Source organism: Dryobates pubescens, chromosome 2 (assembly GCF_014839835.1).
Source record: "Dryobates pubescens isolate bDryPub1 chromosome 2, bDryPub1.pri, whole genome shotgun sequence".
Classification (NCBI taxonomy): Eukaryota; Metazoa; Chordata; class Aves; order Piciformes; family Picidae; genus Dryobates; species Dryobates pubescens.
In genome coordinates this window covers 56,421,127-56,438,878 of record NC_071613.1, presented here as the reverse complement: position 1 = coordinate 56,438,878, position 17,752 = coordinate 56,421,127, and the positions used below count along the sequence as shown (strand labels likewise).

Here is a 17,752-nt window from a genome sequence, read left to right as displayed (position 1 = left end):
GAGTCACTGCAAAATGTTCCTCTGTAGCAGGGAGGGTTCTGGAAAGTGGTTCCTATGGGCGTTGCACTGCTGCCCTGAGCTGTCCAAATAACAACCTGCTGGGCTGCTGAAATCCAGCTCTGGGAGGGCACCCAAACTGCAGCCCTGTCTTTGGCTGAAGTGTGTCAAATGCTTCTGAGGAACAGGGAAGGTCGCTTCTCAGGGTAGTGTTACAACAGCTCCAGATGGAAGAGTCTTCTGAGAAGCACATGGAGGTTTTGATCCTCCTGGGACAGTTTTCACTGCTTCCTTTCCATTCTCCATTATTTGTTTTTCAATTACCACGATATTTAGACTCCAAGATTGCTTCTGCAGGTGAGGTTTTTTTTCCCTGCAGTTACTATAGTACTTACTCCTGAGACTGTGCCTATATATGTTTCAGTGAAGATAAGCAGACTACAAAGGCAACCCAGCTGAACAGCACAGAGAAACCATCCTTCTCCTGTGCCCAAACTGAGGGGCTTTTGCCTCCTCTTTCCCCTCTGTCTCTCTTTTCCCTGCTTCAGCTGTCATCAGGAGCAGCTTCCCTGCTGAAGAAAGCCCAGCAGGGGTGTAAATATCTAGAGATATTTACATTGTGTGTCTGTGGCATAGAGACAGCTCTCCCATGACACTGATCTGAGCAGAGGAGCGGATCCTAGATAAGGTGCTTCTGCAGATCAGCGTCATTACCAGACATTAGCCATCAAACATTCTTTATATATTTACATTAAACATTACAATGAGGGCTTAAAGCAAAGCCTTACAAGAAAGAGACGAGAACATCCAGAGCAGACAACCCTAAGATGATGTCCACAAAAAAATATTTAGGAAGCCATCACAATGGCTTCATTTAGTCATCGGCTCACTGGCTGCCACAGCTGTTTATTTGCTGTGGCAGTCGAGTGGAAGGCACTAGCAGACTGGCAAATCTTGGAGCTGTTATGTGCAGGCGTGAGAGATGAGGCTCAGGTGAGCAAATAAGATGACAGCAGAGGATTTAGAGAAATGTTTGGATCTCCAAGCTGACAACGAAGTCTCTTGAACACTTTTTTGTGTGTGTGCTCTGCAGGGAGAAGGCAGCAGCAGAGACTGAGTTGCAGATGGCAGGCAGGCAGCGAATCACCGATCTGATTATGGCTGTGCCTTGTGCTCTGTCATCTTGTAAAGCAAAAGAGCATCGTCTGGCTTCCTTGGGAATAAAAAGATGTCCCAGAATGAAAATGTGGAGCTATATTTCCCTGAAGAAATGGTTAAAGGCGGTGGTTAATCATAGAAATTTGGCTCTTTGTTTGGAGGGATGTGAAGGGGCTGCAGGGAGGTGTGAAAGCAGAGATCTTTCATCCTTCCACAAGGCAGAGGCCTCAGGTATCAGCAGATTCAAACATTCCTTTCTGGCTAATAAAGCCATTGTAGTTCTCCCTTTTGGACTCAATACCCATGAAAGTAAACTTGCCTTTATTTTTCCTTTTTCTTTTGAGGTTTCAAAGGTAGGGAAGTGCATCTGTGATGCAGACAAATGGCTGTATTTAGTATGCAAACTAAAGGATATTATTAGACCAGGCCAGTTTGCATGGATCTGAGCAGGTGTGAGAATCATTTAGAATGTATCTAATTAATCTTCATGTAAATTATTGTTCACGTGGTTTCATTTCTTTCTTTGTTTATAAGTTTTTTTATCTATCAATTGATTTCTTCCTTTCCTCCCCTCCCTGCCGTCTCCTTTCCTCCCCTCCCTGCCGTCTCCTTTCCTCCCCTCCCTGCCGTCTCCTTTCCTCCCCTCCCTGCCGTCTCCTTTCCTCCCCTCCCTGCCGTCTCCTTTCCTCCCCTCCCTGCCGTCTCCTTTCCTCCCCTCCCTGCCGTCTCCTTTCCTCCCCTCCCTGCCGTCTCCTTTCCTCCCCTCCCTGCCGTCTCCTTTCCTCCCCTCCCTGCCGTCGCCGTCTCCTTTCCTCCCCTCCCTGCCGTCGCCGTCTCCTTTCCTCCCCTCCCTGCCGTCGCCGTCTCCTTTCCTCCCCTCCCTGCCGTCGCCGTCTCCTTTCCTCCCCTCCCTGCCGTCTCCTTTCCTCCCCTCCCTGCCGTCTCCTTTCCTCCCCTCCCTGCCGTCGCCGTCTCCTTTCCTCCCCTCGCTGCCGTCGCCGTCTCCTTTCCTCCCCTCCCTGCCGTCTCCTTTCCTCCCCTCCCTGCCGTCTCCTTTCCTCCCCTCCCTGCCGTCTCCTTTCCTCCCCTCCCCTCCCTGCCGCCTCCTTTCCTCCCCTCCCTGCCGTCGCCGTCTCCTTTCCTCCCCTCCCTGCCGTCGCCGTCTCCTTTCCTCCCCTCCCTGCCGTCTCCTGGCTCCTCCAGGGGCACATTTCAGTAACTGTTTCCTGTTTGCTTTGCACCAGACTTAGTTTCATCAGTTGCACTTATTTGACCATTTCAACATGTAGCATGTCAGCTGCAGCTCCTCCAGAAATAAAAGGGCCAACACCATGACAAATGGGGGTAATGTGGGGAATGGCAAGTGCTGGTGTTAAGAAAACAAATGTGTTGCTGTAAGGAGTATGACAGTAACCGAAGGATTGTAGAAGCACACCAGTGTGCTGCTCAGAAGGGGTTGTGAAATGTTGAAAATGATGCGAAGAGTAAGCTTGGCTTTGGGAAGCAGCAGTGGTCCCAAATCAGTCTTTTAATGACATGGGGGAGAGGGAAGTAAATGCCTCTTTGTGAAGAGGAAAAGAGTACAGCCCAGCATGGAATTGGTATCATAGCAAAATAAGCCCAAATAACAGGTGTCAAAGTAGAAAACCAGACTTAGTCAAAGTGCTGCTGCTTCCAACTCTCTCCAACAGGGACCCAAGAGGTGTTTAAAAAGGACTGCAGGGCAACCAAACCTAACTTTTGCTTATAAGCCTTTAGGTTGGAGTATGAAGAGTATCAGTGAACCTGAGCTCCAGATTCTTGAGCAAAGATCCTTCCCTCTGTTCCCACCAAGATGGTACTGTTGTTTTTCTTGATAGGAAAAGAGCTGCTAATAGAAGCAATTTAGGAGCATGGATAGTATTTATATCTCTCTGGTTTCATTCAGATTACAGTAGAGATGGAAACCAGATGTAGGATCTGTAAAACAGATTAGGCAGAAATTGCTTTCTGACTTATGCCTTTGAAAAGCTTCTAAAGCTTTAATTAAGAAATTACCCAAGTTGTCTAATTTGCTGAAAAATGTGTTTCTGGTGAAGTTCAGTGAAGTTGGCACTTCTCACTGCAGAGTCACAATGGCAGGGGTTGGAAGGGACCTCCAGCGACCACCCAGTCCAACCCCCCTGCCAGAGCAGCATCGTTAAGGACAGGTCACACAGGAACACATCCAGGTGGGTTTGGAAAGTCTCCACAACCTCTCTGGGCAGCCTGCTCCAGGCCTCTGCCACCCTCACCATGCACAAGTGTCTCCTCATGCTCAGGTGCAACCTCCTGGCTTCCAGCTTGTCCCTGTTGTTCCTTGTGCTGTCCCTGGGCACCACCAAACAGAGCCTGGCACCTTCACCCTGACCCCCACCCCTCAGCTATTGATAGACATTGATCAGATCCCCTCTCAGCCTTCTCCTCTCCAGACTAAACAGCCCCAGGGCTCTCAGTCTCTCTTCATAGCAGAGATGTTCCAGACCCGCAGTCATCCTTGTAGCTCTCTGTTGGATTCTCTCCAGCAGGTCCCTGTCTCTCCTGAATTTGGGGAGCCCAGAACTGGACACATTATTCCAGGTGTGGCCTCACCAGGCATCTAATCTATTTTTCTACAGCCCCAACATCATAATTTCAGAGAGGGAAATGTAATCTTTCCCTTTATTTCAACAACTATCTTAACATACTCACTCATTTCATTTTATTTTTGTGCTGAGCTTTGCTTTCTGTGCTTAGGAGAAAAGACACAATGCTGGCTGCTTGGGGTACTGCACAGATGTATGCTCTAGGTAGAGTATGTGCACAGTGTAGGTGGAGTACAGGTTTTGTTGTGCAGCAACCACAGAGACAACCGATAACGTCACAGGATTGTGTGTGGGGATTGATAGTCGCTGGGTGTGTAACACCTGCAGGTTCTCCCTCTGTCCAGCTCAGGAGTCCTCAACACAGGAAGGACGTGGACCTCGTGGAGTGAATCCAAAGGAGGTTGTACCTCCAGGGCAACTGCAGCAGCTCTGCTGTGAGGACAGGCTGAGGGAGCTGGCCTTCTTCACCTGGAGAAGAGAAGGCTCCAGGGGGACCTTAGAGCAGCCTTCCAGTGCCTAGAGGAGGCCTCAAAGAAGGCTGGAGAGGGACTCTTTCCAAAGGCCTGCAGTGACAGGACAAGGGGCAATGGTTTCAAACTAGAGCAGATTTAAATTGGATGTGAGGAACAAATTCTGCACTATGAGGCTGCTGGAACACTGCAACAGGTTGACCCAGGGAGGTAGTTGAGGCCCCATCCCTGGGGATATTCAGGGTCAGGCTCAGCAAGGCTTTGAGCAAGCTGATCTAGTGCTAGATGTCCCTGCTGACTGCAGGAAGGTTGAAGTGGATGACCTTTGGAGACCCCTTCCAACCCAAACCATTCTATGGTTCTGTAGATGGATGCAAATGATGTACTACTTCTAGAAGGTCACCAGCACTTGTCCCTCCAAGGTTGTCTAATAGGAGAAACAACAGCAGAAGGCAATGTTGGGGTTGACAGATGCTGGCATGGGGTAATTAGATTGTTCAGAACCTCACCACAGCTATTATTGATAAATTTCTACTGCCTTGCTTTTCTCCTAATCACTGTAAGGATTTGTCAACATAGATTTCCTCCTCCTCAGATGATGATGACATGAAGTGCAGCCCACAATATCTGCTGACAAGCCAAGAACTTTTGAGGCTGCCTTAAAACATTCTGTGCAAGGACTACATTATTTCTGTATTTTAGTTAGTTAGTTATTCTAAGTAGTGATTCAGTCATGCAGGGGGAACTGACATGAAAGACACAGCTTCACCTAGTCTTAACTTTCATTAAATGCATGACTCAGGTAGTTTCACATCTCAGAGTAGGAATATATTGGGGATGGAAGAAAAACGGATAGCCTGGCCAGGAAAACTCTCCCTCTTTGTTCATGGTTGGTTACAGACCTGACAAAATCAGTGCCAGTGGCTGTTGCTTCCCTCACAGCCCTAGAGACCTGGGGTTTTAACGCTACCTGAACTCACATTAGCTCCAGAACAGCTATAGAAGGACTCAGCCAAAAATTTCAGGAGGATGAGGGTAACGACTGCTTACAAATTGTCTGACTGTCTTCCCCCTTAGACTCCTTTGCACCTATGTGGTATCCTGCAATGAAGGTCAGAGACTGTTTACAAAGGCCTGGAGTGATGAGGGGCAATGGCTTCAAACTAGAGCAAAGCAGATTTAGATTGGGTGTTAGGAACAAGTTCTTTACCATGTGGATGGTGGAACATTGTCACTGGTTGCCAGGGAGGTGGTTGAGGCTCCATCCCTTGAGATAATTGAGGTCAGGCTTAACAAAGCTTTGAGCAACCTGCTCTAGTTTGGGGATGTCCCTACTGACTACAGGGGGTTTGGACTGGATGACCTTTGGAGGTCCCTTCCAACCCAAAGCATTCTATGATTCTATGCAGCACATCCATTTGTGCTGGAGACAATGTCCCAGGGAGATGTGGAGTGGGCAGAGCTCTGGGACGGTGGCACACAGTGGGGTGTGTGTGTGCACTGTGTGCTGAGCCTCCTGTGCTTGCTTCCATGTGTGTGCTGTTGTGTGGTGTCACAGAATCACAGTGGTAGGGGTGCTAAAGCAGCTGCACCCAAAGCAGGGTGCAGAGGGTCACATCCAGGTGAGTTTTGAATGTTTTCAGAGAAGGAGACTCTGCAACCTCTCTGAGCAGCCTGCTCCAGTGTGTTGCCACCCTCACAAGAAAGAAGTTTCTCTTCATGTTCAAACAGAACTTCTGCATTCCAGTTGTGCCCATTGGCCCTTGTCCTGTCGCTGGGCACCACTGGAAAGAGTCTGGTCCCATCCTCTTGACACTCACCCCTTAAATATTGATAAGCATTGAGAAGATCCCCTCTCAGTCTTCCCCAGCCTAAACAGCCCCAGGTCTCTCAACCCTTTCTTGCAAAGGAGATACTCCTCTCATCCTCTTTGTAGAGCTCCCCTGGACTCTTTCTAGTAGTTACTTCTCTCTCTTGAACTGGGGAGCCCAGAAATGGACATAGTGCTCCAGATGTGGCCTCACTAGGGTAGAGGAGATGAGGAGAACCTCCCTCAATCTGCTGGTCACACTCACCTTAATGTACCCTAGGATACCATTGGTCTTCTTGGCCACGTTGCTGGCTCATGGTGGGTTCCTTTACCAAGACTCTCAGGTCCTTCCCTGTGGAGCTGCAGTTCTTCCCTGGATGCAGGACTCTACATTTGCCCTTGTTTCTCTCCACAGCTGATCTGAGCCTGGTGAACGGAGAGGAGAGCTGCATATACTTTGCTGGGAATTCCCTTGGGCTCCAGCCAAGGAAAGTTAAAACTTACTTGGATGAAGAACTGGAGAAATGGGCTCAAACGTGAGTACACCACAGGGTATGAGAGACCCTGCCTGATGCTTCAGATGAGCACTAGATTGTGTTTCAGGAGCTGTCTAGGAAATGCTTGAGCAGAAGAACAGGGTATTAAAACCAGTGCAGCCCAGGAGTAAACCATGTGCAGTGCCTCCCCAGCACTGCCTATATCTCCTTTAAATGAATGAGCAATAAAACAGGCAAAGAGGAACCTCCAGCTGTGATAACCTGAGCTGCTTGAGGACCTGCACCATTTCTGCCAATAGAATAGAATTAACCAGGTTGGAAGAGACCTTTGAGATCAAGTCCAACCTATCATCCAACACCATCTAATCAACTAAACTATGGCACCAAGCACCCCATCCATTCTCTTCCTAAACACCTCCAGTGATGGTGACTCCACCACCTCCCTGGGCAGCACATCCCAATGGCCAATCTCTCTTTCTGTGAAGAACTTCTTCCTAACATCCAGCCTAAACCTCCCCTGGTGCAGCTTGAGACTGTGTCCTCTTGTTCTGGTGCTGGTTTCCTGGGAGAAGAGACCAGCCCCCACCTGGCTACAACCTCCCTTCAGTTCATTGATCATCTCCATCTCATTGTGTTTATGTCCAAGACACACAGACTCATTTGGTTACTGGTAAACGTGACTCGGTTTCAGGCCTTTCAGGCCCTGTGATTTCCTAATGAGTATTTTTAACTGAGTGTGATGCACCCTGCAGCCCTGCAATGGGCAGTTCCCCTTGAAACAGTGCTGCTGCTGCCAGTGCTGGCAGGGTTTTGGCTCCCCTGTCTGCCTGACAAGTTCATTTTGTTTAGAAAGAAGCAGTCCTCTCCTCTCAGGAACACCTCAGTGAGGAGCTGAGCACATTTCCCAGTGAGCCCTGGTGAGTGCAGCTGATGCAAGGGAGGGAGGAGAACAAAATTCAGCATTGCAGGAAAGGGGCACTGCCATCATAGCAAGTGGGAAATGTTCTAATATATGGCAAGGAAAGTCTTATTTATTTATTTATTTCTAAATATTTGACTTTCTTTCCATGGAGAATCTGTGCTGTGAGGTGCCCAGCACCTGCCTCACTCTCTGGAGCAGGGATAAGTAAGCAAAATATATGTGAAAAGCAGGGAGCTGAAGGTGGGAAAGAAGAATAGCATCTAGCTGAGTGAGTGAGCTGGAGGAGAGGTGAATGCTTCCACAGAGTGCAGGGTGAGAGTGGAACAGATGTGATTTCATGGTGAGAGAGGAGAGGGAAAAACTCATTCTGCTGGCTGAGTAGCCTTCTTTCAGTTGAAAGTCTGTAGATGGAGGCTTCACAATATGAATGTGGAAACTCCATAGCTGCTCTTTCACTCGTTAGTCTGAGTGCTGTGGGTTAATAACCACAGTTTCTCTTTCCTATTTATTTTTTTTTCATTCTAATAAGTGAGAGGCAGATTGAGAATGAATGGGAATGAATGTGAACTTGGGGACACCCTCTTCTGGTTATTCATTCAGCACATTGCTGCTCTGTCTCCAGGCATTTGAAAACATTGCAACCCTGTCCATTTCTGTATGATTATTATCAGGGAAACAGCTGAACTCTTCTCCAGGTAAAAGTCAGATAGCATTCTTATCTGTTAGACTGATGGGCTGGCAGTGCAAACATATTTTTATCTCCTTTCCACTGATTCACTTCCCTTCTTATGTTTGTCTTTGGTACAGTGAGAGTTTCTTTCTTCTTTTTTTGGTACCTCAATGATTATAAAAATCTGAAAGAAAAGAGTGGGCAGCTTGTTTCTGCAGAAGATCCAAAGCACCTTCATTTCTTAAAGGGAGCCTGCAAGAAAGCTGGGGGCAGAGTTTTGAGCAGGGCCTGTTGTGACAGAACGAGAGGTGGTGGTTTGAAACTGAGAAAAGGAAGATCCGGAGAGGAGACAAGGGAGAAACGTTTGGTGTTGAGGGTCCCAGGTTGGCTACATAGGTGGTGGATGTCCCATCCCTGGAACCATTGCAGGTCTGGTTGTTTGGAGATCTGAGCAACTACTGTAGTTGCAGATAGCCCTGCCAATTGCAAAGAGGTTGGACAAGATGACCTTTAAAGGTCTCTTTCAACCCAAACCTGTCTGTTTCTATGGGCAATGATGCTGGTGAAGGGACTGGAGCACATGGCCTATGAGGAGGGGCTGAGGGAGCTGGGAGTGTTCAGTCTGGAGAAGAGGAGGCTGAGGGGAGACCTCATTGCTCTCTACAGCTCCCTGAAGGGAAGTTGGAGTTAGGAGGGGGCAGCCTCTTCTCCTTGGTGGCAAGCAACAGGACCAAAGGAAATGGTTGCAATCTGTGCCAGGGGAGGTTCAGGCTGGATGCTAGGAGATACTTCTTCAGTGGAAGGGTTCCCAAACATTGGGATGGTCTGCCAAGAGCAGTGCTGGAGTCTCCATCCCTGGAGGTGTTTAAGCAGTGTGTGGACCTGCAATTTAGGGACAGGGTTGCAGGGCCAAAGGTTGGACTGGATGAGCTTGGAAGTCTCTTCCAACTGGATGCTTTCTGTGATTCAGTAGTGGTATCTAAAGGGGAAGTACGTCAGGGTGAGAGAGGTGGTTTTGCCACTCTGCTTTGGTGAGACCTCCGCTGGAGTACTGTGTCCAGCTCTGGAGTCCAACGCAGAAGGATGTGGCCATGCTAGAACTGGGTTCAGAAGAGAGCCACAGTGATAGAGGGCTGGAGCACTTCTGCTACAAAGACATGCTGAGAGAGTTGAGGTTGTTCAACCTGGAGAAGAGAAGGCTCCAGGGATACCTCACAGAAACACTGCAATAGCTGAAGGGGCCTACAGGAAAGCTGGGGAGGGACTGTTTACAAGGGCATGTAAGCAACAGGAGGAGGGCCCTTGGTTTTAAACTGGAGCAGGGCAGAATTTAGTTTGGACTTTAGGAGGAAGCTCTTCAAAATGAGAATAGTGAAATACTGAAACAGGTTGGCCAGAGATGTGGTGAAAGCCACATCCCTGGAGACATTCAAGGTCAAACTTGGGGCCCTGGGCAACCTAATCCAATTGGAGATGTCCTTGCTCACCGAAGGGGGGTGGACAAGATGGCCTTTGAGGGTCCCTTCCAACCCAATGCATTCTGTCATGCTATGATATCGACCCAGAAGGAGAGAGGAAGTAAATCTAGGAGGCTGTTTGCCAAAAGTACCACTGAACACAAACTAAGCCCAGCAAAACCCCACCACAAACTCCTGCTAGTTGCAGGTACACCTGAGGCAACTGAGACATTCAGGGTGAGGTCAAGCCAAATTTGAACAGGGCAATTTAAGCTTGAAGAAGCTGGTGGGTGGGATGGGCTGCTAGGGGCTGCAAAGTAAAAAGTGGGTGGAGATGCACCAAGGGATGCTTTCATTCCTGTCACCAAGGATAACGTTGCAAAATCCAGTCCAAGGTAGTAGCTGTTACCAGAGCAAGGCTGCCCAATGGCTTGTGTGTTGGCAGCTTGGAATGTAGTGCCTGGGGCTTAGACAAATAAGTAGCAAGAAGCTAAGAAATGGCATGCAAATGAGGCCCATCCTTCAAGGCAGCAGTGCTATAGATTCTGGCTCCCTTATAAATTGGTTTATCGCATTTTCTGTTTGTTGTGTCTTGGGACTCCTCTCAGACAGCTCCTACACTTGTCTCTTTAAATGGTTTTCACTGCTTATAGCTGATGGCAAGAGTGAAAAGGAAGATTACCTGGTAGCTGTTGTCAAGGACAGGGAAGCTCAGTTTTAGCTTTGCATGGTGATGGCAACTCTATTAGTGTAAGGCCTGGAGAGAAAAAGACCTTTTCCTGAATTTCTTTCTTGCTGTGCTCCTTCTTACAGTCTCACTGTCTCTTTTTTCCCTCTCCTTCACCTTTTAATGGTCCATTATAGCTTTCCTCTCTTGCATTTGCCTTTATCACACCTGTTCTGGTTTTGAATTCGTTCACAGAATCATTCAGGTTGGAGAACACCCTCAGGATCACCAAGTCCAACCATTGACCCTACTCTACAAAGTTCACCCTTAAACCATATCCCCAAGCACCACATCCAAACTGCCCAGTTAGCTATTCTTTGAACACAGGCAAATTGATAATTCTTCCCTGGCAGAATAGCAGCCTTCCAGTACCTGAAGGGGGCCACAGGAAAGCTGGAGAGGTACCTCTTACAAGGGCCTGCAGTGACAGGATGAGGGGGAATGGATTGAAGCTTTCTCAGCCTTCTCTTATGCTAATGTATAAAGACTGTAATTTCAAGCCACTGGCATTCTTTGTATGGATTAGAAATGAGCATCTGAGACTTCATCTTCCTTTCTGTTCTGATTTCAGCTAAATCCTAGATTTAGTGAAAGAGGGGCAAAAAGGGAAGAAGAGTTGTCTGGAGAAGAGAAGGCTCTAAGGAGACCTAATTGTGGCCTTCCAGTATCTGAAGGGGGCTACAAGAAAGCTGGGGAGGGACTTTTGAGGGTGTCAGGGAGGGATAGGACTGGGGGAGATGGAGCAAAACCAGAAATGGGGAGATACAAATTGGATGTTAGGAAGAAGTTGTTCCCCATGAGGGTGGTGAGAGCCTGGCACAGGTTGCCCAGGGAGGTGGTGGAAGCCTCATCCCTGGAGGTTTTTGCAGCCAGGCTGGATGTGGCTGTGAGCAACCTGCTGTAGTGTGAGGTGTCCCTGCCCATGGCAGGGGGGTTGGGACTGGCTGCTCCTTGAGGTCCCTTCCAACCCTTATAATTCTATGATTGTGTCTTCTGTGCTTAGCCTAGAGTAGCCAGTAATCCAGGTGTCTGAAACCTAAAAGACCAGAGTGAAGTCACTTCGTTGGTTGGAAAAAGGCCAATAGGTGCTTGCTTCCCTTTCCCCCACCAGCACCATTTCAGTCATTAATGTATTTGACTGAATCATTATTGCATGCAAACGGAGTCGCTGCAGCCGGCAGTGCCTCTCCCGTCTGAGCAACTCATTAAAGTGGAACTAGTAAACCAGAAGGGAGTCTGCTGGAGCTGGTTGTAATGCTCTTGCAAAAGGCTGGTAGGGTGATTGGGGGGTGGAGAACCTGCTGGGAGGAAGTCTTGAGGATTAGAGTTATTTAGTTGAGCAAAAGGGAAAAAAAAAAACATTGTTCTCAGGGGGCAGGCTGTGGGTGTAGGCTGCCTGGACTTCTGCAAGGCCTTTGTCAACGTCCCCCACAGCAAACTCCTGGCCAAGATCTCAACCCCTGGCTTGGACAGCAGCACTCTGTGCTGGGTTAGGAACTGGCTGGAGGCTGAGCCCAGAGAGTGGTGGTGAATGGTGCCACAGCCAGCTGGCAGCCAGTCAGTAGTGGTGTGCCCCAGGGATCAGTGCTGGGCCCCATCCTCATTAACATCTTCATTGATGATCTGGATGAGGGGGTTGAGTCAGTCATCAGTAAATTTACAGATGACACCAAGCTGGGGGCAGGAGTTGATCTGTTAGAGAGTAGGAGGGCTCTGCAGAGAGACCTTGACAAGCTGGACAGATGGGCAGAGTTCAACAGGGTGGCATTTAAAAAGTCCAAGTGCCAGGTTCTGCACATTGGCCACAGCAACCCCATGCAGTGCTACAGGCTGGGGTCAGGGTGGCTGGAGAGCAGCCAGGCAGAAAGGGACCTGTGGGTACTGGTTGTCAGGAGGCTGAACATGAGCCAGCAGTGTGCCAAGGTGGCCAAGCAGGCCAATAGCTGAGGGAGCTGAGGTTCCTTAGCCTGGAGAAGAGGAGGCTCAGGGGAGAGCTTATTGCTCTCTACAACTACCTGAAGGGAGGTTGTAGCCAGGTGGAGGTTGGTCTTTTCTCCCAGGCAACCAGCACCAGAATAAGAAGACACAGTCTTAAGCTGCACCAGGGGTGGTTTAGGCTGGAGGTGAGGAGAAAGTTCTTCCCAGAGAGAGTAATTGGCCATTGGGATGTGCTGCCCAGGGAGGTGGTGGAGTCACTGTCCCTGGAGGTGTTCAAAAAAGGCTTGGATGTGGCACTTGGAGCCATGGTTTAGTTGTCAGGAGGTGTTGGATATTAGGTAATAGGTTGGACTTGATGATCTCTGAGGTCTTTTCCAACCTTATTGATTCTATGATTCTGTGAATGTTTCAAGGGGTAGACAGGAGCTGGGGGAGAAGGAATCTTTTATGTGAAACAGTGTGCTGGCACAGTAAATATCAACCAAAGATTAGTAAGCTGAGGCTAGAGAGAAAATCACTGAAATAATCATGTTGGAAAAGAGCCTCAGGATCACCAAGTCCAACCCAGAACCCTACTCTACAAGGCTCACCCCTAAACTATAGCCCCAAGCACCACAGCCAAACAACCTTTAAACACATCCAAGGTTGGTGACTCCACCACCTCCCTGGGCAGCACATTCCATTCCTTGACCACTCTTGCTGGGAAAGAAATGTTTCCTAATGTCCTGTCTAAAGCTACCCAGCTGTAGCTTGAGGCCATTCCCTCTTGTTCTGTCACTAATTACCTGGGAGAAGAGACCAGCACCAGGTACTTGTAGAGAGACAGGAGGTCTCCCCTCAGCCTCCTCTTTTCCAAACTAACCAACCCCAGCTCCTTCAGTTGTTCTTCATCAGATTTATTCTCCAGGCCCTTCACAGCTTCCTTGCCCTCCTCTGCCCTGGCTCCAGCACCTCCACATCTCTCTTGTATTGAGGTGCCCAAAACTGGACACAATACTCAAGGTGTGGCCTCACCAAAGCTGAGTACAATGCCCTCCCTGATCCTGCTGGACACAGCATTGCTGATACAAACTGGGATGTCATTGGCTTTCTTGGCCACCTGGTCACACTGCTGGCTCATATTCAGTTGCTTGTGGAGTGGAACCCCCAAATGTGTGTGTGTGTATATATATATGTGTGTGTGTATCTAGCTATCTATCTACTTCCCAGCATTGAAAGAGCCTGAAGGGAAGCTTCAGCCATGAATACAGTAGACAAAAACAATCTCCCAAGTCTGTGGAAGACTTTGTAATCGAACACCTGCAGTGGCAAAGCCTATTTTCAGTGAGTTAAAGGTTTCCTTGCTTCTGTGTGCTGAACTAATCCTGCAAGATATAGCAGCCCTGCAAATGGGAGTGCATCTTGGCAGGAGCTGGCCGTGTTCTGTTTGATAGACCTCCTTCTCCTGCCATGCAGCAGGAGGCATCCCTGCATTGTGCCTTTCAGCAGGTTGTATGTTAGAGCTCTAAATGTCTCTTTTAATGCCCTGGGTTTTAGACTTGCCTTCAATCTACTGCTCCATAGAGTCCTTTTTTTTTTCTGCTGTGGATGTGTCTTCCTTCCTTTTGGCTACTTCTTTGCTGGAAACCATGTGCAGGCTTCAGGGTCTGCGTTGGCTCGTTAAATACCTTGCATCACTTTTGGCAAAGGAGCAAGAGGGAAATTTCCATTTGCAGATTTGGACGAGCACAGAAGATTCCTGAAGCTGGCAATTAATTTAAATCCCTTTTCTCACCGCCTTTGAAACCCTGGGATCATACCAGAAAATGTGTTTCTCGCTCCTCCAGCGAGCTTTAACTCCAGCAGGCCTCGGTGAATAAAGTGCTGATTTCTTGCCAAATTGAAAATAAAATAGTAACCAACGAAAAATTAATTTGTGCAAGGAGGAGCTCTCACGGTGGTTTGAGGAAGAGTTCTGAGTGTGTGAGTTCTGGTGGGACACGTTTTGCACTCTTTCATTTGGGTACCTTCATATGGAATAGAATAGGACTAACCAGGTTGGAAAAGACCTTGGAGATCATCAAGTCCAACCTACCACCCAACACCATCTGATCAACTAAACCATGGCACCAAGTGCCTCATCCAGGCTCTCCTTAAACACCTCCAGGGATGGTGACTCCACCACCTCCCTGGGCAGCACATCCCAATGGCCAGTCAATCTTTCTGTGAAGAACTTCTTCCTAACATCCAGCCTAAACCTCCCCTGGTGCAGCTTGCGACTGTGTCCTCTTGTTCTGGTGCTGGTTGCCTGGTGCTGCTTGCCTGCCTCCTGCTACTTAGGGTGCAGTGGAAACAGAACGAGACGTGGGCGCGCGTGTGTGTGTCTCTGAAGGGAATGCCAGAAGCTTTGCAGTTGTGTCCTTAAAGATTATTACCCCCAGTGCCTACTAGAGCTGAGAGAGGGGTGGCATAATATACAGAGATATAAATTCTCTGAGGCAGAGCATAGAATTTTACAACCTAAGTGTAATAGGATGTATTGTGCCATCAGCAAAGGCTACAGAGTTTCATGTGATTAAAATAATAAAAAAAAAGGGGGCCAAGACTATGCCTTTAAGTACCATTTTAGCAGCAATAATTTCTGTCTCTTGGCATTTATGTTGGCCATCAAGAGGGGGAGGCAAGCTGTAAGCTGTGCTGTAATAATAATAATAATATGAATAATAATTAATGCTTGCTCCCTCCTCCTCTCAAGGTGCTTCGATTTCTGTGCTTCCTTCTCAAAATAAAATATTCTCATGCCCAAAATCTCCTCTCTGCTTTCATGATAACTTGGAAATTTGTTCTGAGATTTCCTCAGCCCTGTGTGCTGGCAGAGGGAGCTTTCCTCAGTAAATTCCCATTAGAAGGACACTAATGGCTATAAAATCAGAGCGAGCTAATGAAAGAGAATCCCATAGGTAGTTAGGGCTCCTTTCCCCCATCTTATTATGTTAGCTATCCTCTTTCAGAAACACAGATCCCCTTGGGCAGGGAACCACTGAAAAATCTTCGTGTGGGTTTTGATTTTATTTTATTTTAACAGTCTGTATTATCCCAGAGTCCCTTGATCACTATATTACTGCTAACAATAAGGAGGGAAATTAGCAATAAACGTCTTGCTGTTTGTGAAACACACCCCCCTTGTCTTCAGGGAACGCAGCTGCATTATGGCCTGATAGAAGGGAGGAACTTTTTTAGCACTAATCCTACCCCTTATTGTGTTTTCTCCCCCTACTCACCTACTGCCTTTATTCCTCATCTCTGAAATGTCCTTGTAAATGAGTCCTATTTCACACTGCCCGCTTTCCGCTATCAAGGTCTCATCAGAGAGCAATTCTGAAATGGAGAAAAGCAGGCAGCTAGTGTACCATGACCTTATCTAAATGAGGGATTGAGGTCCTCCTTGTTGTCTGTGTGGTGCTGGACTTGTTGCATATAGGAAGGTTATTTTATCTTAAAGAGATGTTCATTTGTATCCTTTAAGCACTTGACCTACGCTAGTCCAGGAGCAACTGGTACCTCACCAGGAAAAGGGGCATGAAATGGTTAATACCAATTGTGCTTCTTGCTGCAGTTGTTGGCTCCTTTTGGACTGTGGTCCTTTTGGAAATACCCCCAGCAGGCATGAATTAGACCCAAGTCAATCACAAAGGCTCTGACCACAAAACATCCAGGTAATTTGTGTGGGACATAGAATTTTGTTCTATCTGAGAAGGGAAAGTAGGAGCTGGATAGGGAAAACCAAGCTTTGAAATAGCTTTAAAGCATGGGAGAACTAGCTGACAGTGTCACATACACCCTCCTTCCTCATGGCTTAATCTACCAGATGTCTTCTCATAATTTTGAGTGCATATTTTGTGCCCTTTCTTCTTTAAAAGTTTGATTACTTGTGGTTTGTTTGGGTTTAGTTAGTCTCCTTTCTCCCTCTCCTCTCCTTTCTCCCTCTCCTCTCCTTTCTCCCTCTCCTCTCCTCTCCCCCTCTCCTCTCCTCTCTCCCTCTCCTCTCCTCTCTCCCTCTCCTCTCCTCTCTCCCTCTCCTCTCCTCTCTCCCTCTCCTCTCCTCTCTCCCTCTCCTCTCCTCTCTCCCTCTCCTCTCCTCTCTCCCTCTCCTCTCCTCTCTCCCTCTCCTCTCCTCTCTCCCTCTCCTCTCCTCTCTCCCTCTCCTCTCCTCTCTCCCTCTCCTCTCCTCTCTCCCTCTCCTCTCCTCTCTCCCTCTCCTCTCCTCTCTCCCTCTCCTCTCCTCTCTCCCTCTCCTCTCCTCTCTCCCTCTCCTCTCCTCTCTCCCTCTCCTCTCCTCTCTCCCTCTCCTCTCCTCTCTCCCTCTCCTCTCCTCTCTCCCTCTCCTCTCCTCTCTCCCTCTCCTCTCCTTTGATTTAGTGGTTTGGCTTCTTTTTGTCCCTTTTTTCCCCTTTTTCTTCCCCCCCAGTCTACCCAATTTCCTACTGTTTTGTTCCCTGTTTTGAAACTTGCTTTGCCTCAGCCACATGCAGCCTGGCATTTGCTACTACTGAGCACAAGTACCCTGTGGTGCTCAGTGAATATGAAATTCATCTGGTGTGAGATGAAAGCCCAGAGCAAAGTTCCCCTGGATTAGCACCATGATTACTTTTCTCAATCTGCCTTCATTTGCATTTAAATCTCTGCTCTGCATCCTGCATGTTTAAGAAACTTTGAAGCTTCTGTGCATAGAATTGCATGGTGGCTACCTCAGAAGTTTGCTTCTCTGTCACATTGGAGGGAAAGAATTGGTTCAGCTCACTTAATCCAGACCTGAGTGTACATATCCATCACTCCAGAGTAGTGACACAGCCAGGTTTAAGGTGACGGTGTGATCCACTCTGGACAGGAACAGCTTGCAAAATCGAGTTTTTAAGTGCCCTCTGTCAAACCAAAAAAAGCTTTGTGCACACTTAGATCTAGAACAATTTGGCAGGGAGAAGAGAAGCAATAAAAATTAGCAAGCAGCTCTGTTTGGGCAGGTGCTTCCCTGCATATCCATTAAGTACCTGCTGGTGTATGCAGAAGGGTGAGTTCAGAGAGGAGATTCAGGAGAATAGGAATTGTTTCTGACATGAAATATTTCTGTCTGGCAGCAAGGCAGCACTCAAAGCCTACCATCCTCTGCACCCTGCAATGCTCAGCTAGAAGTGCTGATGGAGCAAGTCTGCAGAGTGATCCTTGCTTTCGCTGTCGTTTATGTGAGCTGGGCTTTGCAGGGTGTCATCCTGCCCCTTTCCAGTGTGTCTACTTCCCAGAGGCTTCTTGTACTATGCAGACACTTCCAGAGGGCTTGGGAAGATGATGTCATCTTCCAATGCAGAGGAATTTCTAGAGGAATTTGAGGGGAGGCAAAACAAAGAGTTTTCAAACAACTTATCCAGTGTCTGAAGGGGGCTACAAGAAAGCTGGGGAGGGACTTTTCAGGGTGTCAGGGAGTGATAGGACCTGGGGGGAATGGAAAAGAAATAGAAATGGATAGATT

The 17,752-nt window shown here is 48.0% G+C and overlaps 1 protein-coding gene across 1 annotated transcript in view; it reads left to right on the top strand.

The window, feature by feature from the left end:
* Positions 1-17,752, top strand: part of KYNU (kynureninase) — a 79,270-nt gene that overhangs the window by 6,661 nt on the left and 54,857 nt on the right. The window contains exon 3 of the mRNA XM_009907695.2: positions 6,454-6,574. Within this exon, the coding sequence (XP_009905997.2) occupies positions 6,454-6,574 (121 nt within the window). The remainder of the gene's footprint in view (positions 1-6,453; positions 6,575-17,752) is intronic.